The sequence below is a fragment of the Petaurus breviceps genome, unplaced genomic scaffold (assembly GCF_028583685.1).
Source record: "Petaurus breviceps papuanus isolate PSGF00001 unplaced genomic scaffold, PetGlider_PUasm1.0 187, whole genome shotgun sequence".
In the NCBI taxonomy this organism is placed as follows: domain Eukaryota; kingdom Metazoa; phylum Chordata; class Mammalia; order Diprotodontia; family Petauridae; genus Petaurus; species Petaurus breviceps.
The window spans coordinates 24409663-24436235 of NW_027185799.1; the positions used below are offsets into that span (position 1 = coordinate 24409663).

General features: G+C 37.6%; 1 protein-coding gene across 7 annotated transcripts in view; it reads right to left on the bottom strand.

Moving 5' to 3' along the window:
• Window positions 1–26573, bottom strand: part of KDM4C (lysine demethylase 4C) — a 463317-nt gene that overhangs the window by 12489 nt on the left and 424255 nt on the right. For all 7 annotated transcript variants that reach the window (XM_069090752.1, XM_069090754.1, XM_069090755.1 and 4 more), the window contains one exon: window positions 4761–4880. In XM_069090752.1, the coding sequence (XP_068946853.1) occupies window positions 4761–4880 (120 nt within the window). The remainder of the gene's footprint in view (window positions 1–4760; window positions 4881–26573) is intronic.

Consider the following 26573-nt stretch of genomic DNA (forward strand, 5'->3'; position numbering starts at 1 on the left):
AACTTACAGTCTAAAGAGGGGAGATGACACATAAAAGGAGGCATGAAAAGGCAGGGGGAGAAGACACCATCATGTGAGCCTCCTGTTCCTTGGAGCTGAAAAAAACATACTAAGTAAGCAGATGCCAAGTAGAGTGAATCCAATTTCTGCCCTCCACAGAGGCAGGCACTGGGAAGGATTTGGTACTCCACCTTTTGTGATGATGTATCCCTGGCACCTGCCTAGCACTGTGTTTAGCATACATGTATTTTTAAAATGTTTGGTGACTGATTGTATGGTTGATCTGCATTTGTGGACGAGTAACCACAATGAAGAGATCACAAATTCATCTAGATATTGAAGCAACTCATTCATTGTCTAATATTGCCTATTGTAATGTAGCAAACAAATGATATCTATCATCATAGTCGGTGATGAACCTAGTCAGAAAGATGGCTATATATTTTCATGTTGAAGGTGGTACTCGAACTGGGTCTTGAAAGAAACCAGGAATTCTAACAGGTAGGGTTGAGAAGGCAGTGTTTTCCAGGGAAAGCAGTCCAGTAGGGGTGAAAGCACAGAAATGGGAGATGGAGCAATTTGTGCAGAATAGTTAATGGTATGTTCTTTGGAATAATAACTTTCATTTTTGCATTTACTGTACAATTAAAGTTGAGTACTCATTCCTTTTTTTTCCTGCTGTTTAATAATTTAATAATTCTCTTAAGAGAAAGGATTAGCTCTTTGAATTTTTGCAATCCTCTGACCTCTTTGAAATATTTAATGCACCCGAGTTTTCTTTAAATCAAGTAATGGAATGGTAGCTTAATATACTGAAAAGAACAATGAACTTGGACAATCATAAAACCTGAGTAAACATGTGATCTTGGACTAGTCACCTAAACTCCTTGAGACTCAATTTTTTTCCTATAAAATATTTTCAGTTTCTATTTCATGGGGTTATTATGAGGAAAGTTGATAGTAACTTTAATTCAGAAGTACTATGGAAATGTGAACTGTTAACTATCAATTATAACAGTACTTATTATTGCACATTCTTATCAAGTCTCTAAATACCATTTCCTTTACTTGAGGTTTAAGGCAAAGACTGAATGAAGTCAGTAACACACAGGAAACCTTACTGCACTCAAGTGTGTGCATTTTAACACATCCAAACTTCCCATGCCAAATTTAAAATACATTATTCTATGCTATAGCACAATGTAGAAAATAAAAAGCAAGTTGCAAAATTCAAAAATGGATCTCATAGAAGGACAAATTTTGAGCATTCCCCTGTAGCTCTCCACCCCCCAGTGATATACTCTTATGTGGAGCCGAACATGCAGTTACCTTGTTCTTCAAATGTAACTTTGGCCTCTTACCCTATGATTTTCTTCTGGCTCTGAAGTCTCGGAGCCATTACCTTTAAAAGAAGAATCATGGTTCTGCAGCCTGAACACTCTCTCTGCCCTGCTGAAAAGAGGCCTTCCCTCCTTCCTGCTCCTCTCTACTCACCTCTTCATTGCCACCTCCCCAAATGATCATTTCTCCTAAACACCATCTGCTTAGATGATTATTCTCAGTGGAATAAGACTTTCCTTTCAGTTTGTCTTCCATTAAACCAAGAAAAAACTTATTTCAATTTTTTCCCCCAACTTCTCCAAACATCATTAATGACTGACTGTATCTAGCACTCTGCTCCAGTGCCACATGCAGTCCTGTATAACCCACTTTTCCACTTAAGCTTTTACCCCTTATCAGTCTTGACACAATATCCTCACTGATAGAAGCAGCCTTATCATTCTCAAACTGGTTTTTAAGTTAACAGGTCTGGAACTTCAAGCTTTTTTCATTCTTTGCTTAAATCTCCCTATTTTCATGCTACTCCTTAGACTAAGAATAATAACTCTTTCCCTTTTTTGTTTTACTGAACATTCCATAGTACTTGAATACTTGTAAACTGACTTTTTCATGCTGGATTATTTTCTTTCAGAAGCAAGGTTATTTTACTGAGTGTGACATAAAGCTCCCTCATGTTACTTCTATGTGTATGTATGCTATGTAGTAGACAGATCATAGATTCAGACCTTTGGGAGAAATGAATCTTCTAGGATGAGCTACCTTTTGTATTGGCCTTTAAAAGTGAGCAAAGAATTTTTTTTTTGGGGGGGGGAGGATTATTTTTTTAAACTTTTCCATTCTGCCCTTCATCCAAAGTATAATACTATAATACTAGTAGTTGTGACACTAGTCGTGTGTGTGTGTGTGTGGGAGAGAGAGACAGAGAGAGAGAGTATAGAAGTAAGGAGGGGAAAGATCTATTCCCCTTCCCCAACCCTAGGTACCTTTTACCTCCCTGGTATAGAAGCACATGAAAACGTGTGAGACCACACGGGTTTTGTAACCAGAGACAGGAGAATGGGCTTTCTCAGTTCCAGTAATGGTATTATCTTGAAGAAGCACATAAAAGCTTGCCCAAGGTGTCCCACACAGTATCATTCCATCATTCTTAGTTGGAGGATGAGAAATTCCTTAGTAGTTTAATCCTGACACCTCACCATCGAGTCAGTGAGGGAGACTTTCTGAATAGCCTAAAAATTGAGGATTGCCTTAAGAGTTACCCTAAGTTCAATAGGTCAGAGATCTGGCCTTTAAAAAAGAGAAAGTTTTACTTAAGTAATGTGCCTCTTAAAGAGAGAAGAAGATATAATGGTGAGGGAATTTAAAGATCTTCCCTGCCCCTTAATGGGCCTTACTTGAAGCCCAACAAGAGAAGCTTGATTAGGGGAGGCATGTTTTTTAGGAAGGCTCTTGACCCTGAAGAAGGATACACACACACACACACACACACACGCACACACGCACACACACTCACTCACTCTCTCTCTCGAGGTGAGGTTTACTTTGGGGCTAACTTATGGCAAGAGTTGTGTGATTTGGCCAGAGGAGAATCTGGATAGCTGTTGAGGCCCCACTCCCCCCACTTTGAAAACCCAGATTTTGGTGCTTTTCTCTCTGGTAATTAACTGTGTATGTATGTAATGGTCAGACAGCTAGAAGTCCTGGCTACATTGGTGCCCAGAATTGTGTTATTTTCTCTGTCTGTATTTTTTGTCTGTTTGTATTTTTTGAAGTTCAGGGTACTTATTTTTTCCCCTAAACTAAGTGAATGATGTATATATGTTTGATTAAAGTAAGATTGTTAACCCTTTTTGAGTTGCTTTCCTTTAGACAAGCAGATCAAAGAACCTGTGCTAGCAGCCACCCAGGGGATGTTAAGGTGCTTGCTGTTACAGAGGATTAGCCTCATTGCCCAGACAAATAAAGGAGTAGTAAGGGACTACAGCCATAATAAAAGGGAGCAGAAGACCTGTGCTTTGTTTATTCCTATTACTATGAGTTACTGAGATAACAAAAATTCCACTGGCAAGGGGATTCCTGTCTGGGTGTCTGAAAATGTCTATGCCTTATGGGGGAAGTCCAGATCACAGGGGTGGTATGATTAGTTGGTAGGAGACAGGGAGAAGTGGGCAATATCATATGGTATACAGGGATTCACTAGACTGTCAGAAGCTCCCCTTGTATCCCCCACCTTGAATCTTCTGCCAAAGGAAGTTCAAAATACAGGGTAGAAGAGTCTTTAGGGCCCTAGCCTATTGCCTTTATGTCTTGGTGAAAAAGTAGGAGCCAAAGGAAAAGGAGAATCATGTTCATTTAAGGGCTTTTGATAGCCCATTTATATTCTGTCTACATTTGTTTATGAACTTCTTTATGTCCTCTGCATCTTCTGAATTTTATATAGGATGGAATAAAGGCAGTTCTGATGCCGTTTCTTACCTTGCATGATTGTACAGGAGATGAGGACTCTTGTTACCCAAATCTATGGAAACCTAGACACAAGCTATACACAGCTACATATATATTCAGAGATTTTCCAGAGTAAACAATAGATGGAGATGAAGACAATAATAAGCTAAAGACAGTATGACCTTTTGAGGGAGACTTTCAAAATCAGAAATCATTTATATGAGCTCAGACCTTTGGGGACCCAAGGCCACAGGTTACATTTATTGGATTTGATGTCTGTAACATAGGAAGTTACCATAATTCACACATAAGAGCATCGGTTTAACTTTAGAAATCTATCCAATCCAATGGCATAATTTTTACATGAGCAAACTAAGGATCAGAGAAGATGAGAGATTTTCCCCAGGTAATACAGGTAGTAAGTAGCAGGACCAGGATTCAAATCTAGGTCCTCCAACCCACCTTCCAATACACAGTGTTGCTTTGAGTTACGGCAACTTAAATCAACCTGGCTTTCTGCATTATGGACAACTTCATAGTAAGTGGTCCAGCAATAGAGTGGAAAAAATGCTGGAGCCGGAGTCAAGAAAGACCAGGGCTCTAGTGTCAGCACTTACTGGTGATGTGACTTTGGGCAAGTCACCTGACCTCTCTGACTCTCCGTCTCTTCACCTACAAAACAGGGACAATAATGCCTGTCTCCCAGAATAGTTATGAGAAAAGTGCTGCTTTCTATTACCTCACACCTTCCCTTAAACTTTCACTGGTGTTTCTCAATACCAGAAGGAAAAATCACATCTTATTTGGCACGTTGGCGCCAGATGACAAAACGCTAGCACGGCTTCTCACCGTCAGCCATTTGCTAACTGCATTGTCAGTGGTGTTCTCATCAGCACCCTGGACCGCACTTGATCTCTGCAGGTGATTCTAGGACAAGGCAGCCCCACCCTGGTGCACACAGAGAACTCACCCACCTGATACAAATGAGCCACATTGGTACCCAGGTATTTGGCTCCATAGAGTTTTCCGTCAGGCCACTTCACTTGAACAACTTCTCCCTCAGCAGGCGGGCCCAGCTTCAAGCAGTCTCTGCTCTGTTGACAGACAAAGACAGCAGGATTTTTAGAGTAAGTGACTGAGTTGCTGCCTTTGAAACTTACCACATTATCAGCTTCTTGACAATGAGAGAGGAGTGTTATTTCTGTGCTTCATGCATCATGATCCCATATTGGTCTTTTGGGGGAGGAGGCAGGAGCCACAGGCACACTTACAGCTACAGTCGGTGCCATAAAGTTTCAAAGAAGTCACAGAAATGCAAGCGAGAGAAAACTAATATTTACTTCTGGTATTTGACAAGGAATTATTTAGATGATATCAAGATAAAGATTCACTGAAAGACAGAACTGAGAGTTCTGTATACCCTTATCCTGGAATGTGCCTTTGATGGGTGTCAACCTGGACTTTCAAGACAACTATATTTCTTTAGGAATACGTTGCAAATGGGTTAAATAAAGAATTTGAAATTCAAAGTATACAGGGTAATGTTATGCAGCTGAATATAGTGAAATTATACAGTTGACTAGTTTGGTAGTTTGTTTTTTTTTTGCACATTTAGCAATTCATATTTTGCTAATAGTGATATTTTTCTGATGAGGCCAATTTTACTGATTGAAAGGCACACTTGACCAGTCAAGCTATAAATGGAAAGACTGTGAGTTAGTTTTGTGGTTTCACTGTGAGGCACACATAAGAAATATTTGGTTATTTACAACTAGAAGTCTGCCATGTATTGCCTTTTATTATTAGCAGAAATTCCGCATGAAAGAAGAGACCCTATTTATCAGCAAAAAAGGCGACAGTATTATTGTTTGGTTCATGTCACGCATGGAAGGTTTGGCGGTCCATTTATCTGACTGTAGATCAAACACAAGAATGGATTTAGATTATTGTGGGCGGGGGCCATTAAAAAAATGCTGTGTTCAGTGGTATAGGCTATAAGACTGAGGAACTGAAATGATAGCACCCAAGCCCCCAAACAAATACGGTATTTTACTTCACAGTAGTTGACTTCTGGGCAAAAGCAATCTGGAAGGAAAAGTGAATGGATATTTTTTGTCTGTGAATGTTCAAGGGTGTATCATCTTCTTCCTTCTTCTCTCTCTCATTTCCAAAAGTTTACATAGTATCAATCAGTCAAGTATTTATTAAATGCTTCTTCTATGTCCCAGGCACTCTAATAAGACTATTGGAAATTAGTTTCTTAAGGACATTTGCTACAATTTCCCGTGTTGGTCATTATCTCAATTTTGGTATGACTGAGTAGATATCTAGTTATTGTGTGGGAAAAGTTAAGATTTACAGAGTTTGGACAATGGATGTGAGTGTTTCGTTCGCCAACTATTTATTTACCATAGGATACAGGCTGTTTTAATTGTTTAAGCTGTATCATGAAAACTAACTCAACATGTAATTTTAGGTATTATGTCACCAGGTGGTAGTAGCGTGCCACAGCAAAAACGTCTGAGCAATAAAGGGATAAGACCTAGATCTATTTAACTAAGTAAAGATATTCACTTTTTATTTTTTTCTCTTTTTTAATTTTTAAATTTACTTAGTATTTTATTTTTCCCCAATTACATGTAAAAACTATTTTTAATACTTGTTTTTAAAATTTTGAGTTCCAAATTCTCTCCTTCCCTCCCTGCCTGCTTCACTGAGAAGGCAAGTAATTTGATATAAGTTATACATGTGTGGTCATCCAAAACATTTCCATATTAGTCATTTTTTAAAAGAAAATATGGACCAAAAGAAACAAACAAAAAAAAACAAAAAAAATAAAGAAAGCTGAAAAAAAAGTATGCTTTGATCTGCATTCAGACACCATCAGTTCTTTCTCTGGGGATGGACAGTATTTTTCAAGACATTAACCTTTTAAAGAAGAGAGGTGGAGGTGGAATGGTATAGACCATAGTGGGTTGGGAGTTGGCCCCAGAGTCAGCAACATCTGGATCCAAGTCATGCCTTTGATATATACTAGCTTCACATAAATCACATAGCCTCTAAGTGTCAACAGGCAACTCTCTTAAGTTTCAGAGAAGATGATGCTCTATACTGATAGGGGAAGTCCCTCACTAGCAGCTCTTTACGTTGAAGAAATCACTGTTCTAATCCAAAAAGCAACAAAGATGAAAAACAAAAATAACATAAGTTTAAAAGAGTTCTCTATTTATAAAGTTCTTTCTTTATTCAAGTAACTAAATGTAGCATTAACTAGTAAAGAAGAAAATTCTTTTAGAGGAAGCCTTAAAAAATACTTATTTATTTTGAAACCTTCCTCCCTAATCCTTATCTTTTCCCTATCAATTCATCTTGAATATAAATTTGGGAGTCAAATGCTCCTCTTAGCACTTTATCCTCAAGATTTCAAGACTTTAAGTGCACCAAAAGTTTCATATTTCTCTGTGTCTGGCTAACTTTTCTCTAGGAGTCACAGAGGTCTAAGCGCCATATCAAGGTTGTCAAAAAATAATAAGAATACCCAGCATTTATGATGCATTTTAAGGTTTACAAAGAGCTTTACATATATTATCTTATTTCATCTTTTTTTTTTTGTATTATTTCATCTTTATTAGCCTGTGAGGTATTTAACATAAGTAATGTTATTCTCATTTAACAGACCAGGAACAACTTCCCCATAATCAAAAAGTATTTTTAATTTTAAAGGTAAGATTTGAATCCAAGTCTCTCCTGATTGTAAGTTTGGAGGGTTTTTTTTTCAACTATACCATAATGTTCAAATTAATCACACGAAAGACCATCCTGTCCCTTGGAATTTCTACTTTCTTTCTCTACTAAAGAGGAAATAGAGAAAGGAAAAGAATCTGTAAAGGAAGTTTTGCTGCTTAGAAAATTCTGCCCACTTCCCCACCATGCCTTTTTTTTTCTTTAAATCCAAGCAAAAGTTGGTATTTTCATGTATCCCTCCCCCTATTGCCCCACAAAAGATTTAGCTACATTTATATGGAACTTTATTATATATAGTACTTCTTTACTTGGTTAACAATTGGTTCCTACTAACAATAGCTTCAACTCACACACGATCTCAGATAGTTTGCTAAAAACTTTCTGAAAGGACCTGTATCCCTTTATACAGAACTGAAAATTCTGAGAGAAAAATTCAGCAAAACTTCTGAACAGAGATAACCATCAATGAACCATGAATACAGTTATAGCTTAAAAAAAAAAAAAGAATGGCACAAGGAAGAAAAACAAAATGGGGGAGACCGTGGGACCAATCCTTCTAAACTGGTCAGAGCCTTCAAAGAGCACTGACTACATTCCTAGGCTTCTGAAATGAAGAAGGATGGGCATCCTTGGCAAGGACTAAGGAGCAAGGCTGCAAATGGCCAAAAACCTCAAAGTAAGACAGTGAGAAGAATTAAAAGAACTTTTATTATCAGTGCTAAAGAGAGGCTGAACTTCTGTAGCCTACAGCACTAAATGCAAAGAAGGAACAGTAGCACTACCTGCCTCAAACCAAACCACCACATCAGGAAAACAGGTTTTTTTTACTCTCTGGCATGAGGAGTGTTTATTTCAGTACTTCAAGGATGTGTGGGTTCATGGTACTGCAGAACCGTTACCTGTGGAGAGGGCAGCTGATGGCTCTCTACAGCTTCTATGGCAGAAAAAAATCACTTTACAGCAAACTGGTGGGGAAGCCTTCTGAACTTCCATTTGCTCTGGTGTTCAGGCAGCACGTCTGGCATGTGCAGCAGAGCTAGTCCCCAATAGAAGAGTTTCAAGGACTCACAATAGCTTTTCTGTCATATCAGAGGAAGCTTATAGAGGAATGTGAATAAACTACAGGATAAGAACCAGAAGAGACCTTAGAAATCATCCCATTCAATCCCTCCATTTTACATGAGGTGAAGGTTAACTCAGATTTATAGAGTAATTAAGAATGCTATTTGAAATACACACTAAATAGGGGATCTTACCCTCCAGGAGAATAGGGGGGGAAGGGGATGAGAGGGGGAATGATGGAAGGGAGGGCAGGCTTGGGGGGAGGGAAGTTGGAAGCACCCACTTTTGAAAAGGGACAGGATCAAAGTAGAGAATAGAACAAGTGGGAGGTGGGATAGGAGGGAGGGAAATATAGTCAGTCTTTTACAATATATCTACTATGTTATTGTTTTGCATTAGCTGCACATGTACAACCTATACTGAACTGCTTGTCTTCCCAGTGGGGGTGGGTGGCAGGGGGGGAAGGGAATGAATCTGGAATTGAAAGATTAAAATCAAATATTTAAATATATAAATATATATAAAATATAAAAAAATTTTAAAAAGAAAAAGAAAAAAATTTAAAAAAAAAGAATGCTATTGAGGTTAGTAGGAAGGAAGGAAATAAACATTTAGTAAGTACTTGTGATGGAACAGGCACTTTATAACTATCTGATCCTCATATCGACCCTCGGGGCTAGGTGCTATTATCCCCATTTTATAGCTGAGGAAACTCAGGCAAATGGAAGTTCAGTGATTTTACAGAGGATCACAAAGTCAGTATTTGAGGCTGGATTTGAACTCAGGTCATCCTGAGTCCAGGCCCAGTGTTTTATCCACTGAGCCATCTACAAACCTCTAGGTAGTGCAATAATTGTTATTACTGTTTTATAAATAAGGAACTGGAATAAGAGAGATTAAGTGATTTACCTAAGGTCCATTCAGCTGGTAAATCTATGGAGACATTTCCTAATGCAAAACACTGAATATACTTATTCTACCCAGATCTACTATTTCCCATTACAACAGACAGAGCCACTTCTCAGATGGATACCTTCTTTTATGGGGTCTAACTTATTTTTCCTGTTGTTTCAAATAGATACTCCAGGATGCAGCAATCAACTTGAGCCACTTAAAAACTCCCTTTCTTCTCGGTCATGCTGGGCTGTAGATTACATATATTACCATGAGAGGAGAGAGGAGAGTCAACAGAGGAGAAAATTAAATAGGAGTAAAAACATATAGAAAGTAAAGCAGCTCCAAACAGGAAGTGTGGTTATAAAGTACAAAGAAATCAAATTGGTTGCTTAATAAATACTAGAAAGGTTCCTCTTCAAAGCTCCCTTTTCCTTTCAATGTTGCCATCCCAAAAGATTTTTGGAGCTCTTCTTTTAGGAACTGCTTTCAGGGGCAGGAATAAGAAAACAGGTCTCATTGCTTTTTAAAGCTAGCATTGATACCCAAACTAGCTTTTCCCAGTGAACAAATCCACTCTAAAAGGAATAAGATTTGTGACCACTGAGGAGATTCCAAAATATATGACGTAGGCTCTAAAAGCATCCCCCAAAGAAAAGCTCTAAAAGTGTCTTCAAGAATGGCAACACATTTGAAGTTAGGTAAGAACTTTATTAGGAATAACCCTAATATGGATTTACTCATATTTTGTCCTCCATACCTCACATATCCAAAGGGGCAGGAACCTAACAGCTGAATCTAACTCAGTCATCAGAATTATTTCTCTCCAGTATCTCTTGGAATATGTAAATCCAGAATATCTAATATATACTGGTCTTGTTGAAATTACTGATATTTTTTTAGGCCACTTTCCTCTCATTTTTATATTTCTATGCCATTGGAAAAAGGAAAATGTGAATGCGTGTACTTCATGCTTTAGTATCTAAATATATTTGTTACTGCTGAGGAAATACTGTCTTTTTAGGTCTTAAGATTAAGGGATCGCAGCCAAAGTGTTTCCACAAAGATACTAATTATCTTTGGAAGAAACCAAGTCTGGTTTGCTATTTTCCTTTTCCATAGTTTTTTTTAAAGAATACCATTTAGTGTTACTCAAACTGGGTCCCATGGATAGGAATACTTTGCTGCAGGGATTTCCATTTGGCTTCCTAAAGCATTCAGTTGGGGATCTTTAGTTTCTTTTCGAAAAGCAGCATTTGGCACTTGATAAAACTCATTTTCTAAAATAAATTTTCTTCCTCACATAAAGAATACATTAGAACTTATTGATCAAATCCCCATGTGCCAATTAGAGAACAATTTTCCTTTAGCTCTCCACAAGAAGGAATGAAATGCTTCAGAAATTCAGAAACGATTTTAAACATACATATCAGTATTTTTATGCTGACATAGTAATAAAAAACTTATAGAAGTATTATGGAATAGTTAGGATCAACCTTGGGAGCAGTAATACTTGGGTTCAAGATTTACCTTTGACACTACCTCTATGCCCACAGGCAAATCATGTTTCCTCTCAGTGAAATAAGCTGCATTACTGAAAGGAGTTCCCTACACCATGATGTCATAGACTTGGAACATTAATATTATAGCACTAAGCTGTGAGATATGCTTGTAAAAAAAAAAAGACTGATAAGTAATCTTACATCGTAAAAAAAACCACTAAGGATGTTAAATCTTCAAAAAGAATGAATTTGTTAAAGTTACTTTTTAAAAATTAATTTTGGGCTGCTTCTTTTGAAGTTAGGAGACAAAATAAGAGTAATGTTAATAATAAGCTGACCTAAATGGGTCACTGAAAAAAGGATTTAGGATGGCAGAGTTCACTTCAGGGCAATGAAGAGAAACAGCTCTAAAAATGTTTTATGAACATGCACCAAATTACAGAATCATGGGGTACAAATGAACATCGATAAGTGCATCTCCTCCAATTCCCTGCTTTTGAGTAGGCTATCCTGCAGTCTCATCACAATGTACTATATCCTTCTTTGTTGGACTTGGTACAAAGGAGGCCCCCTTGGAGAATTTAGTTACCAGAATGCCTACAGATTCCTACAATCCAGCATAATTTCATAGCAATTAGGATAGGCTTATAGTAAGCCACAAGGGTATTTCCAGCTCTGGAAGAGCAACCTATATTTAAAAGAACAGCAGAGAGGATAAGACCACAACTTCTTTTATGTTTAACAGACTCATCAAAATATTCTTTCTCATGAAGCTTACCTAACCCTCTCACGTTCTAGTTTGAACTGATATTTACTTGATCTGTTTTCAGCATGAAAATATTGTCAGGAGGCAAGACTTACAGTTAAAGGACAATGATGTTAGTTAGTCCCAGGCTTGTTCTCAATAGCTGTGGCCATGCCACTATGAGAAGCAGAGTGATTAAAACACTTTAAGATGGAAGTGTGGTGGTCTAGAGGCTCTGGGGACCAAAAGGACCAAAAAGACCAAAAGTCTGCCTCAAAAGAATTTGACTCAAGCCTCCTTTCAGTCAGAGACAAGGTTTATTAAAACACCGGTTTGGAAGGAGTTGGGGGGCAGGGCAGGGGGGTTGAAATTTTAAGAATCTGCATGTTTGTGAGGCTTATAACATGTATTCATATAAATGTGTACATATATACAGAATAAATATAAAATGCAAAATATAGACATACAGAATAAATACCTAAAATACGTAAGGTAATTTAAGGAGTGAGAACTAGTAGGAATTGGGAGAGGGAGGAGATCAAGAAAGGCTGAATGTATAGGGTGGTAATTGAGCTGAGTCCTGAAGGAAATATCTTAGGTGAAGGGGAGGAGGCAGCATATTTTATGCATGGCCACAGTTGGTGCTCATCTACATTTAGTTCCTTCCTAGACATTCTTAAGATCAAATTTTCTGGGGCAGGTAAGTGGCACAGTGAATAGAGCACCGGCCCTGGAGTCAGGAGGACCTGAGTTCAAGTCTAGCCTCACACACTTAACACAAAAACTAGCTGTGTGACCTTAGGCAAGGCACTTAACCCCAACTGCCCTACCTTCCCCCCTCCAAAAAAGAAAAAAAAATCAAATTTTCTTTGCGTTTGCTTATTGCTTGTTTTGATTGTTTCTGGTAATGGTTATCTATGGAATTCCAGAACATTTTACCTTCTTTTTTCAATGAATTGAGTGTTGTTTATTCTTTGTAAAGCTGCAACATCCAGGTTTTATATTCTCTGAAGTAGTTGATCTTTATATTTGTGGTAGACACTATATATGTATATATATTTTATATATGTATGTATATATATAGTTTTCTTGGTTCTGCTTATTTTACTTTGCATCAGTTCGTATGTATCTTTCTATGCTTCTTGATAGTCAGCATAGACATCATTTCTTACAGTTCAATAATATTCCTATACATTCACATCACAATCTGTTTTGCCTTTCCCTAATCAATAAGCATCTACTTTGTCTCCAGGTTCTTGCTACCACAAAAAATGTTATTATAAACATTTTGGTGTATATGGGGCTTTATTTTGATAAATTACTTCCTAGGCAGTATCTGCCTACTATTGGAACTTCTGGATCAAAGAGTATGTATGTTTTAGTAACTTTCTTTTCATAATTCTAATTTGCTTTCTAAAATGGCTATATGGATTCATAATTCCACCAGTAATACAGTAAAACATGCCCATTTCCCCACAACCCTTCCAAAACCAACTATTCCCATCTTTTGTCATCCTTGCCAATTTGATGGGTGTAAAGTTAAACCTTAGGTGTTTGTTTTTTAATGTGCACATTTCTCTTATTATTAGTGCTCTGGAATATTTTTATATGATTTTTTAATAGTTTACAATTCTTTTGAGAAATGCTTGCTTATATACTTTTATCACTTATCTACTAGGAATGGCTTTTAGTCTGTTATACACACACATATATGGGTGAATATGTGTATATATGTGTATATACATACACATACACACATAAATTTTGTTAGCTGTCTACATTATTTTGGATACCCTACCCTTACCCAAGAATTTGTTACAATTATTTTCCACATTCAACCACTTGCTTCTTGTCTTATATTCATTTATTTTGTTTGTGCAAGTTTTTCAATTTCATAGAATCAAAATTATCTATTTTATCTTTTGTAGTAATTTCTATGTCTTGTTTAGTTAAGAATGCATCCTTATCCATAACTATCAAAGGTATATAATCTGCTTCTCTACTAATATCTGATCATATAGGGCTAGGTGGCACAGTGAGTAAAGCGCTGGCCCTGGAGTCAGGAGGACCTGAGTTCGGATCTGACCTCAGACACTTAACACACACACACACACACACACACACACACACACACACACAAACTAGCCGTGTAACCCTGGGCAAGTTACTTGACCCCAATTGCCCTCCAAAAGGCAAAAAAAGAAAAAAAATCTGATCGTATGAATGTTAACATTTGGGTTGCATATTTATTTTGAATTCTTAAACTCATAGGGGTTTATTTGCTTACTGAATACTGGTTATTTTGAGTTTCATTGTTTCTGATTCTCCCTTGTCTGACTGATTTATTCATGTGTTTTTTACCCAATACCAAATGATTTTGAAGACTATATATAGTTTGTGATCTGGAAATTCTAGTCCCCTTTCATCCATGCTTTTTTCTCCCATTATTTTCCTCAATAATCTAGATCTTTTGCTTCTGCAAATGAATTTTATTATTTTTATCAAGTTCTAGAAAGTATTTCTTTGCTAGTTTGATTGACATAACTATAAAAAAACATTATTTTTATTAAAATGGCACTGCCCAGCCATGAGCACTGACTATTCCTGTAGCTATTTAAGTTGTTCTTTATTTCTTTAAGGGGCATTTTATAACTGAATCTATACAATTATATTGTATGCTTTGATAGATTTATTCCTAGTATTTTTTTATTGTATTGATCTTCTATTACTGCTTCTTTCATTTTATTACTTTACAGTACTGCTATTGATCTCTGAGGGCTTACTTTTTTGTAGCTTGCTACTTTATGGAAGCTGTTAGTTATCTGAATTAGTATATCAGCTGATTCTTTAGGATTTTCTAGGTAGACCATCATGTCATCAAAGAGGGATAGTTTTCTCTTCTTTAGCTATTTTTATGCCTTTAACTTTTTTCCTTGTCTTACTGTGTTTGCTAGCATTTTTAGTACAACATCAAATAATATTAAATAATTCACAGAGGGGTTGGGGGAGGGTGGACAAAGTTCTGCTGCTTGTTTCCACAGAATGGTGGGGTGAGGGCAGGGGCAGGGTATGTTGACAAAAACCAAAACAGTAGCAAGGAAATTGTTGAGCTCAAAATTGGGAGCACGAATCTGCAGGAATGTATGGCCCTGCCTGAGTCTGGGAGCTGGCCAGGTATTAAGCACATACTAGTAATACATTAGAGATTAGCATCCTCATTAGACTTCTTGGTGTCTTGGCCTTTGAAGATAATGCAACAACTTTAGCTCTTGTGTATAATTCTTATGCTGTAAAGTTTTTAGAGGCTGTGAGGATCAGAGGCCATGTCTAGTCCTTCATCTTTCTGCTTATTATCAAGTCATTGCTTTTTAAATTGGCAGTTAGGTGGTGAAGTAGATACAATGATGTACTTGGAGTTAAGAACACCTGCACTCAAATTGGGCCTCAGACACTAGCTGGAAAACCCCGGGCAAGTCATTTAACACTTGCCTGCCTCAGTTTACTCAACTATAAAATGGGGACAATAATAGCATCCACTTCATAGGGTGGTTGTGGGGATCAAATGAGATATTTGTAAAGTGGTTTGTAAGCCTTAAAGTGCTATATAAATGCTAATGTAAAATGGGAGTGGCCTTGGTGACTGTGGTCTCTTGAAGCTCTAATAGTATATGATTCGATAAGATTTTTTTTCTCTTTTGGAATCCATCTCAGTCCTACCTCACTTTTAGCAAATTCTGAATGAATCTTCCTCTGTGACCTTGGACAAGTCACTTCTCTTCTCTGGAGTCTCAGCTTCCCTCCCCTCCCCCCCCCTTTTGGAGGACATTTGGGGTTAAGTAACTTGCCCAAGGTTACACGCCTAGTTTTTTTGTGTGGGTGTTAAGTGTCTGAGGCCAGAACTGAACTCAGGTCCTCCCGACTCTGGGACCAGTGCTTTACTCACTGCACCACCTAGCCGTCCCAAGTCTCAGCTTTTTCCTCCATTAAATCAAAGAATCGAAAGCAATCATTCCTAAAGTACTTTCCTCTCTACAATTATACTATAATGGTTTTGTTTGGTGAGGGTAAAGGTGGGAAGTTAGCATTCTTTATGTAGAAGTATGGGAACCAGGATTTCCTTACATAGAGAATGCATCTCCAAAGCCAGAAACAGAATGCGAGCAGGTCCATTTTATTAATACTCTTAATGCAAGCTTAATGTTGATGATAGGTTGGTGTACATTAATTTCAGTTTAAAATATTTAACTTACGTAGTCACATTTATAAGTCTCATGAAGAGTGAGACCAGCATAATTACTACAAACATCTTCAACTGAGACAAGTTTGTCATATAAAGTAGACAGATAAATAGGATGGTTGAGCAGAAGATAATCAATCAATTTATTTACTCAACATTACTACCCTTTGAGGGAAGGAAAATTTTTGGAAACTCCCTAATGATTCTTGTTCTGTCAAAAGCCTGTCAAGTGGTGAAAAATGTGATGTGCCATTAAGGAGACTTTCACTTTTTGTATATTTGAAGGCATCGTGAATGAAAATGAGCTGCAGATAATGTACCACTGTCATATATAATGTACCACTGTCATATTTTAGCCAAACAAGACCTTTTAATCCACAAAGCCTTAAATTTAGCTTTCCCAAACACACTCATGCCTAGAACACGCCATGCAAAACCACATGAAGAATCGCATCTTGCCCCTTCTCAGATAGTTAATAAATCTTTGGGGAATGTTCTTTGCTGTTCTCTTTTATATAGGCAGGACATGAACAAACTATTAACAATGATCTCGCTAAATTTGACCTATTCAATAAGCATTGAATAGCCAGTCAATTACTATTTTGACAGTAATATGATCTTTTGCCAAATCTGCAGAAATGTAGAAGACATATGTTAAAATCAAGTTATTTAATGTCTTTGAAAAAGCACTGACAGAACCTAATTGGCACTGATTTTTGTGCAGACAACTTTAGCAAAAGCCAAAGTGCCAAATGGAGATGTAAAGTCTAACCTAGAGTGTGTCTGTGCATATGCATGTGTTGGTGCTTAGAGTTGAAACAACTTAACTTGTATTTAAACTTAATCTGATTAAGGAAAGAAACATAATGTCAGGAATTAGGACTTTAAGACTAAAGAGTCCTAAAAAAAAATAAGACAACTGATACAAGAGGAAGGTCAAAAACAGTCATGATCACTGACAATCAAAATGTAATCTTTACCTTTCAAAATTTCCTATAAAATTTTAGATTACAATAAGACCTCCCAACTATACCAAAATATTTTTTTCTCCTGCTTTAGGTAAAACCTCAATCAAAAAATAAGCGCTTGAATACAAAGTAGTGAAATATTCTTTGTCAAAAAAAAATTTTTTTTTACAGTATATCCAGTGTGCAAATCATTTTAATGAATGATAGATGAATAGGGACAGTTGCTGGACCTGTGATTTCATTATGAAAAAAAAAACAACATGACTAATGAAAGTCAGGATCTTCTCTATAACTGAGAGTTACTTTGAGCATCTAGGGGTTAACTTGACTAGTTCAGGGTCATACAGTATGTCACAGCGGTGAGATTTAATACAAAGGTATTTCTAACATCAAGCCCAATTCTGTCCACTGTAACATACATCTTGAACTATAGGTATATTGTATAAAACAATGGTTTCTCTGTGTGCACACACACACACACACACACACACACACACACACACCTTATTGGACTTATTTTTTTTTTCAATTCAGGAAAAAATAATAGGCTACCTGAATTGAAGAAATTAGGGTTTAAGATTCATTGAGAAGCAAAGTTTCTAGGAATAGCAAGGTGATCATCCCAAAGGATCTCATCAGACCTGATCTGGAGTACTGTGTACAGTTGTGAGCACTCTGATTTAAGAAGGACATTGGTAAGCTGGAGTATGTCCAGAGCAGAGCAACCAGGAGGACTTTAAGCCAATGTTATGTAAAGATTTGTTAAAGGAATGAGGCATTCTTAGCTTGGAGAAAAAAAAAAACTCAGGGAGGATGTGGTAGCTGTTTCCATGTAAGATAGCTGTCATGGGGTGTAAGAATCACATTTATTCTGTTGGGTCCTGAGGGAAGAGCCAGAAGCAATGGGGAAAAGGTGAAAAGAGGAGAATTTGGGCTTGATGGCAGGAAAGACTTCCTAACCATTACAGCTGTCCAAAGCTATCATTTCATGTGGCTGCCTTCAAATAGAGGCTGGATATGCACTTGTAGAGTATTATAATGGGGATTCATTGTACAGGTTGGACTAGATGGTTCCTTGGTTCCCTACCAACTCTCAAATGATGTGATTTCGTGATCATTATTTCTTCTAGGTTATAACACTCCTACAGATCACCAATAGATAGAAGCAGCATGAAAGTAGATAAGAGAACCATTCTCAAAGACATATAATGGCTGTGTGACCCTGCACAAATCCCTTAAGCTCTCAGTACTCTAAGCAGCTCTCTAAGACCATAGTTTCAGAGAAGGAGGCAACCCATCTTGATAGAAAAAGTATGCTCACCCAGGAACTCTCTTTGGCAACATGATGAAGTTTGTGGAACCTGTCCATTAAAGTTCAAGGACTTTCTGAAATTGATCAGTTTAAGGATTCTTGGTCAGGACAAGTCCTTATTGCATGCATGCGCATGTGTACACACACATCTATACACAACTGTGTGTGTGTGTGTAGGCAGACATATTTAAAATCACAGAAACTAGCTTCAATTAAGAATACAATTTAAAGAGTAAAACGAATTAATTTTAATGTATTATGAAAGGTGGGAGGTAGTATAGCATAATAGATGGGTAGAGAGCTGGCCTCAATGTCAGGAAGACCTGACATATAATCCTGCCTCTGACTCACATTGGTTGTGTAAGCTTGGTCAACTCACTGAGGTTATTGCTATGGACAGCTCTATTAAGTGGGAGAACAAGTGCACTGGTAGTAGACGAGCTTCCCTGTAACAATTGGTCACAGGACCAATTGCTCCCAAACCTCCCCCATCTTGACCAAAAAAAAAAAAAAAAATCGTGTTTTAGAAATAATAAACCAGGGCATATAAAATTGTAAATGAAATGTTAACATTAAATTCCTCAGGCAATTTTTGATGAAAATATGCAAGAGGAAAAAAGAAAGCTTCTGGATTTAATATAGATATTTATAGTTGCCCTCAAAGCATTATTTGTATTAGGCCTATTAAATAGTAAGAGCTTCAATTTAAAATTCATCTAATCTCCTTATAGAATCTCACTGTCATTAGAGCTCAGATTCTTTCAATACTTCTATTATAGACCTTGTCTTACAGAGTTTTTTAACATCTCAGCAAAAGCTAAACTTGACTTATATTGTCAGTCACTTGTTTTAAGGTTATAATACATCAGGACTGTTATTTAAAAGACTCAGTTTCATCCTCCACTCTGGAAAAGAAAGAAGTAACTTATAAATGAGATGTGGGGCTTCATGCTTCTTTATTAAAGGGCTGAAAAGGGTAAAGATTTGATCTTTGTTAGGAAACAGAACTTTGACAAATGTTCTTTTGGTAACTAAAATGTCCTTTATATATTGTACATACATAATTCTCACATTCTTATTTCATAGGTCAAAAAATCATAGGATTCAGAGTTGGAAGGAACCTTTGAGGCCCTTGAGTTTAAGCCTTTAGTTTTATAGACATTAGAGGTACAGAGTGTTTAAGTGACTTGACTAGGGTTACGTATCTCATAAGGTCTGAGGGGGAATCTGACCCATGAGCACTGCGTTCTCTATTCCACTATGCTTATTGTTCATTTACTTCTGAGTCCACAAAGGACACCTTAGTTAATATTTTTTTCCTATAAAGCACACATCACATATGCTTAGATCCATCGGAGAAAATTATCATTTCCTAAAATTATGGGGTCTAAAAGCTGTGAATATGTAGAAATTATCATTATAATACTGTATAATTACACTGTTTAGACTACACAAAGATTCTATGAATATAAAGTACTTTTATAGAATTAGTTAAAAATCTGAAACACCTGTGATTTAAAAGAATGCCAAGCATTATCTTCTCCATTGTAAGGACAGGGAAAATACATGAGGATGAATGATTTGCAGGGAGAGACCAAGCTTATGATTATAGCTGGGACAAAAGCTTTTAAGCATTTTACTCTTATTTTTCTACACTTTGAAACAATGACTCCTGGAATGATGAGGAAATAAGAAAATACAATACAGTGCAATTTCTCCTGTCATCTTAGCTCCCTTTTTTTTAAACTACTTTCAACAATATACTTTGACCTTGGCATCCAACTTATTTGAGCAATATGAATAGTAAAATTAATTGATGGTCACTCTACTAACTCCATGAAAATCCGCTGAACTCTTTCAAACCAGGTACTCTTGGAAATAAAGTGAAGATTTATTTATAAAACATAAGTAAATAGGAGCAGCTAGGTGGCGCAGTAAGAGCGCTGGCCCCGGAGTCAGGAGGACCTGGGATCTGTTCCGGTCTCAGATACTTAATACCCACACAAAATAACTTGAGCAAGTTACTTAACCCCAATTTGCTTAAAAAAAAAAAAACCCTTAAGTAAATAGTACTGAAATCGACTAGACATGCATATTAAACAATAATAATCCAAATTCAATCTATTTTGAATATATTTATAAACCTGCCTTAAAATGAGAATCAATATACTCTATTCATTGATATAATCTGTACACTGATTTATGGATACCTCATCTTCTGGGAAATGTCATTAAGTTATGTGAAATAGGCAGGTGCTTTAGTATCTGGGGCTGGGATGAAGCTGGAAGGTAACATAAAATAACTTGTAAACAGACTGGTGCCTGCTCACTTCAGGAATCCATGTCCTTTGCTCAGTATTTCAGAAGACACTGTGCTTATCTACACCAGAGAAAAGGAAAGTTGCTGAAGAAAGTAGGCATTAAATGAAGGACAGTGGCCAGGCAATGATGCTCACTTGTCAAGGGTGGAAAACAGAATGAAGCCATCAGAGTGTGCAAGACTCCAGAGACTTTTAAACCATACTTCTTAGACAGTAAATAAATATGTTGCTTAACATTTCAGAAGGAACAAAAGGATCAATGAGACTACCAAGGTTTTCTGATACACAAAAATGATGTAAAAATGTTTTCTGTCATTTAGGGTGAGTAATAATAAGTAAATTTAGGGTGAGAAATAAGTTGTTTTCATTCTGCATTTATTTTCTGACAAATGAGAACTAATCCAATCCTGGGGCTTTCTTAAGCAGGAATTCACAAAATGATGCCACTGGGTCATGGCTCCATAGTAAATGTTCACAGAAGAGTCTCATGAGGTCACCAAAAAGCCTTTCACTTGAGCTACTGCCTGTGCTTGGGCCATTAGAAGTGAAAGGTAATAGCATTAAGTCACTGTTCCATTTAGCCTTTTCTTTATACTGCTATTATTAATGGCACAAATGGTGGGTTTGTCAGTGTCATAGAAGTGAAACAGAGCACAACATTAATGAAAAAAGACCATTGGAGAATATCTTCTGATTTCATTTAAATCAATTTTTTAATCTAAAATGAATTTTTAAGCAGGAAATGAGACCTTTGAATCTGATTTCACTTTTAGATATAAATCCAAAAGGAATCTTTATGATCCTGGCTATAGTTTTTAAGAGGAAAAAAAAAGGTGCCATGGTAGTCTCCTAACATGTGACTTAAATGGATACGAAATAGTAGAGTTTGGCTCCTACCTGTGTTACTACTCCCTGTGTGATCTTAGTTGCTTTACTGCTACATTTCCTCATCTGTAAAATTAAGGGGTATTGGTATTATGTCTTCTCAAAGATAACTTCCAGCTCTACATATGGTGATCCTGTAACTTATAAATAAATAATTGACATACTGGCTACATGACCTTCTAGCTGTGACCCTGAGCCACCAGGGAACTCTGAGTTGAAGACTAGTTGCCTATCTTTGTTTTCATTTCCTTAGAAATTACAAGTCTGAACTATGCATATTAACGTACATGTATGCATGTGTCTATATAAATGTATATGTGTAATGCATAAGTACATATACTTGCACATGGAGAGTCTGTGTAGCAACTATTTGCATTAATTTTTAGGTAGTTCAGGAACATCATAAAATATAGCTATATATTTTTGTTCTTTAGACAAGTCAGGGTAAGAGCATATGCCTTGTTACTCACTAGTTCAGGCCTTTATCACTTCTTTCCAAGCTACTTAAATGATCTGACTTCTAATTGTTCTGCCTGCCTCCAGTTTCTCCCCATTCCAGATATCCTCCATCCAGCTGCCAAAGGGATATGACAGTCACATGACTCCCCAGCACAAGAAGCTGTAGTGTCAGTAGGCTAAAATACCAACTCCTCTATTTGACCTTGAAAGCCCTTCCTAATGGATCTTTCTGGTTTTCTTTCCCATAACTACTTTCATTCTAGCCAATGTCAAGTCAATTCAGCAAGCAATTGCTGAAAGCCTGCTGTGTGCTAAATGTGCTGTGCTAAATGCTGGGAATACAAGGGAGGGCAAGCAGCTCCTGCCCTCAAGGAGCTCACAGTATAATGGGGCGATGGAGGGAGAGGCATCATGCAAACAACTATGCACAAACCGAATACACACAGGAAAAAAGACGTCACAAACACTAAGGATCATGGGTCGTAGTTGCTTTTAAATGCCTCGACTGCTGCTTCCCATACACCCTAGTCACATCCTCTGCACACATCACAACCTTCTCTTAGACTCCCTGGCTTCCGTTCCCCCTCCCACATGTGGCCTTTCCTGATCTGACTGGAGGCACCCCAAACCACTGCGTATTGCATTTAGATTGTATATTTTTTCCTATCCACTTATCTATGTACCTGTTGCTTCTTCTCAGTAGGAGGTAAGCTTCTTGTGGGCAGGGACTTTGTTTTATTTTTGTATTTGTATGTTCAGTGCCTAACATAACACCTGGTACCTAGTAGGTGTTTAATAAATGTCAGTTACTAAAACTAAGTGCAATTGTCAGTTATAAAAACAATAACTACTAAATGATAGTGGTGGGGTTTTTTCTACTTCCTATTTTTTTTTTTTATTAAGCAATCAGAGTTAAGTAACTTGCTCAAGGTTACACGGCCAGGTGTTTCTGGGTGGGTGCTAAGTGTCTGAGCCCGGGATTCGATCTCCAGGTCTTTCTGACACTGAAACCGGTGCTCTTACTCGCTGTGCTACCTGGCCACCCCTCTACTTCCTATTTTTAATCTCACTTATTTCCTATAAAGTTTTATCCATTCTGCTTTTCCATAGCAATATATTCTTGTGTTATATGACTGCTGAGAAAGATATTTGCTGTGCTTCAGCTGTGAAGCTGAAGTCAGGTTGACCCCAGTCACACATCAAGTTACATCATGATCATTACACTGCATGTAAATTTCAAATGGAACTAACGACCAAAGCAAAATGTTAAAGGAAACCTAGAATATACACTATTCCAATCTTAGTTATTTCTTGTCATTTACATGCACTGTATGATACAACTTTACCCAATCAATTACTTGTGACCATTCTTACTACTAGCTCTCCTGCCCGTGAAAGATCAATTTGTTAAATGCTCCTAAGACAGTGAAAGACCCCATGACAGAAGCAGATTTCAATTACATACAGTAAATGTAATACAGTACTTTATAAATGTAGAATCACAGAATCTTTATAGCTGGAAGGTTACCCAGTTGCACCCTTACCATTTAGAAATATGAAATGAGGTGCAAAAAAAGTAACTTATTCAAGGTCATAAAGAAGCAGTAAAGAAAAGAACCATCCTCTAAATCAGTAGCCCAACCCCCAGGGATGTGTCATGACCCCAAGGGGGCATGTTTGGACCCCAGGGAATGTGATAATTAAGCAGAGGTGAGAAGATGAGCTGCATTGTGATACCCAACCACAGAGCTGGTTTCCAACCAATTACACTCCCTTCATCTATTAAAGTCCAATATTTTCTCATTCTCAATGCAATAGTTGTACAAACACCCAATCTGCCCTAAATCCTTAAGAGAAATTGATAACTAGGCATCTAAATGGTACAGCAGACAAAGCATTGGGCCTCGTGTCAGGAAGACCCAAGTTCAAGTCTGGCTCAGATGCTTATTAGCCATGTGACCCTGAGGAAGTCACTTAACTTCTGTCAACCTCAGTATTCTCATCAGTAAAATGGAAGGCTTGGATTTAATGGTTTCTAACTTAACTTCTGTCAACCTCAGTATTCTCATCAGTAAAATGGAAGGCTTGGATTTAATGGTTTCTAATGTCCCTTCTAGCTCTAAATCTAAACCTATGAATTCTGTCAATGCTTCTAGAAAGAATGGGTCAACCTACTCTCTTAAGGCTCTACTCCACCCTTTCAGTAACTTTCCAAACCAACATACCCTTCCCTAGGAAATAGTCCCTTATTTTCCCAATGCCTCTAGACACTGGGAAAATCAAATTTTTGAGCAGAGAAGTAGCATGACAAGATCCACGCATAAGAAAGATTAGTCAGAGAATAACAATAGCTCACATAGATGTAGTGCTTTAGCATTTGTGGGGTGCTTTCATATGGCATCTAATTTGATCCTCACAATTGTGCTATTTCAGATGAGGAAACTAAAGTTCTTAGAGATAAAGTGACCATTTCATGGCCAGACTCCTTTTAAGTGTCAGAAGTGAGATCTGAGCAGAGGCCATCCTGATCCCAGCAGTCTGTGTACCGTAGGCTGCCACAATATGTGAAAGATAAACTGGAGGGGAAATGTCAGGGGCTGATTGCTGGCAGCTGGTAATTAGACCCTATAGTAGGGTGGTGGCCATACAGACAAGAAGATCAAGAGAAGAGACCTGTCACAAGTGGAACTGAGAGGACTTGATTTGATAATTCAATGAGAGAAAGAAGAGCCAAAAATACCATAATAAGTTTTTCAACATTTTAGACAAGGTGGCGTTACTGACAGAAAGAGTATTTTCAGAAGGAGTAAAAAAGTAAAGTCAGGAGGTTTGAAGGGAAATTGTGGACAAGTTGATTTGGAGGTGCTTATCATGGGCGGAAATGGAAAAGTCTGGCTTTTAGTGGCAGATATGCCACTAAGAGTTTAAATAAGTTAAGACCTGGAGAGGGGGGTGGCCAGGTAGCATAGCGAGTAAGAGCACTGGTTCCAGTGTCAGGATGACCTGGGATCGAATCCGGGCTCAGACACTTAGCACCCATCCAGAAACACCTAGCCGTGTAACCTTGAGCAAGTTACTTAACCCCAATTGCTTTAAAAAAAAAAAAAAAAAGACCTGGAGAGGAAGATTTTTTTGAATTATCTGTGTAGAGGTTGTAGAAGAATTGTGGGAACAAATGAGAAAAAACATTTTGAGAAAAAGGAAAGGGCTGAAGATAGGAGTTTGGGGAACACATTGAGAAGCCAAGAGAATGGAGTAAAAGAGACATGGATGGACCAGTCAGAAATGCAGAAAGAAAACCAGGACAGTGTGACATTTCAGAATCCAAAGAGATATGAGTTTTCAGAAGCACCGATGGGTTGAGTGGCAAATGCAAGAGGTCAAAGAGGTTATGAACTGAAAAAAGTGTCATTGGGTTTGTCAATTAAGAGGTCGTGAGTTTTCAGAAGAAAGTTTTAGTAAAGTTATGAAGAAAGAAGGGAGAGAAGGAGCCACAAAAGAAGAGAGTGAGTGATGAGGAAGAATACATCAAGATAAGATGACTTTTTAAATAAACTATGGCACTGATGAGGGGAAAGGGATGGTAGCTGAATGAAATAGATGGATCAGGGGAAATCCAAATAATGGAAAAAAGAAATGCTCCTGAACTTTTGCTTCTTATGCTGAAAATTGGATTATTTTGGAAGCTTCAGAAACTCCTTTGTCTCAGAGTAGCATTCGGTAAATAAACTTTTTGTGTACTTTGATGGTTCCTCTCAGCCTTAATAGTTAATGCAGATTTCCAAAGTACCTAACAATGATATTTTCTAAGAGTGGTTTATGTTAAAGAAAGTCTAGCCTACTCTACTAACTCATTCATTTATACTTTGTCTTAGTATCCACAAATTCTGTGGTTCATTATGCACATTCATAAATGCTCATCATAATCCTGAGAAGAGGGATTCTTTATCCACTTGAGTTTTCCTGTATGAATGGGAAGTTGTAGAACTCCTTTAATGGCCCCACAATCTCCCAGAAATAGAGGCATCTTTTCATTAACAGTATTCTATCAATTGCAACATCTCACATACCCCCCTTCTCTTCTCTGACGGTGCCATCATTTTGGTGTATGCCCTCATCAGGGATAACTGGAATAGTTTGCTGAAGGGTCTGCCTGCCTCAAGTCTTTCCTTACTCTAATCCATCCTCCATTCATTGACTAAAATGATTTTCCTAAAGGGCAGGTCTGACCATAACACTCACCTACTCAACAAACTCCATTGTCTCCCTCTTGCTTCCAGGAACAAATACAAAATCTTGCTCAGCATTCAAAACCCTTCCTAACCTAGCCTAGGTTTCCTCCCTTTCCAGTCTTCTTACACCTTACTCTCCACCACATACTCTGATCCAGTGACACCGGCTTCCTGGCTGTTCCATGAACAAAACATTCCATCTCCCAATTCCTGGCATTTTCTCTGGCAGTTCCCCATGCCTGGAATGATGTATCTCTTCTTCTCTGCCAATTGACTTCCCTGGCTCCCTTTAAGTCCCAACTAAAGTCCCATGTTTGCGACTCCATCTCCCTTCCAGTTTATCTATCATATGACTTAGTAGCATGGGGTAATGGACAGAGTGCTGGAATCAGAAAGACTTCTGTTCAGATTTCACCTATGACAGTA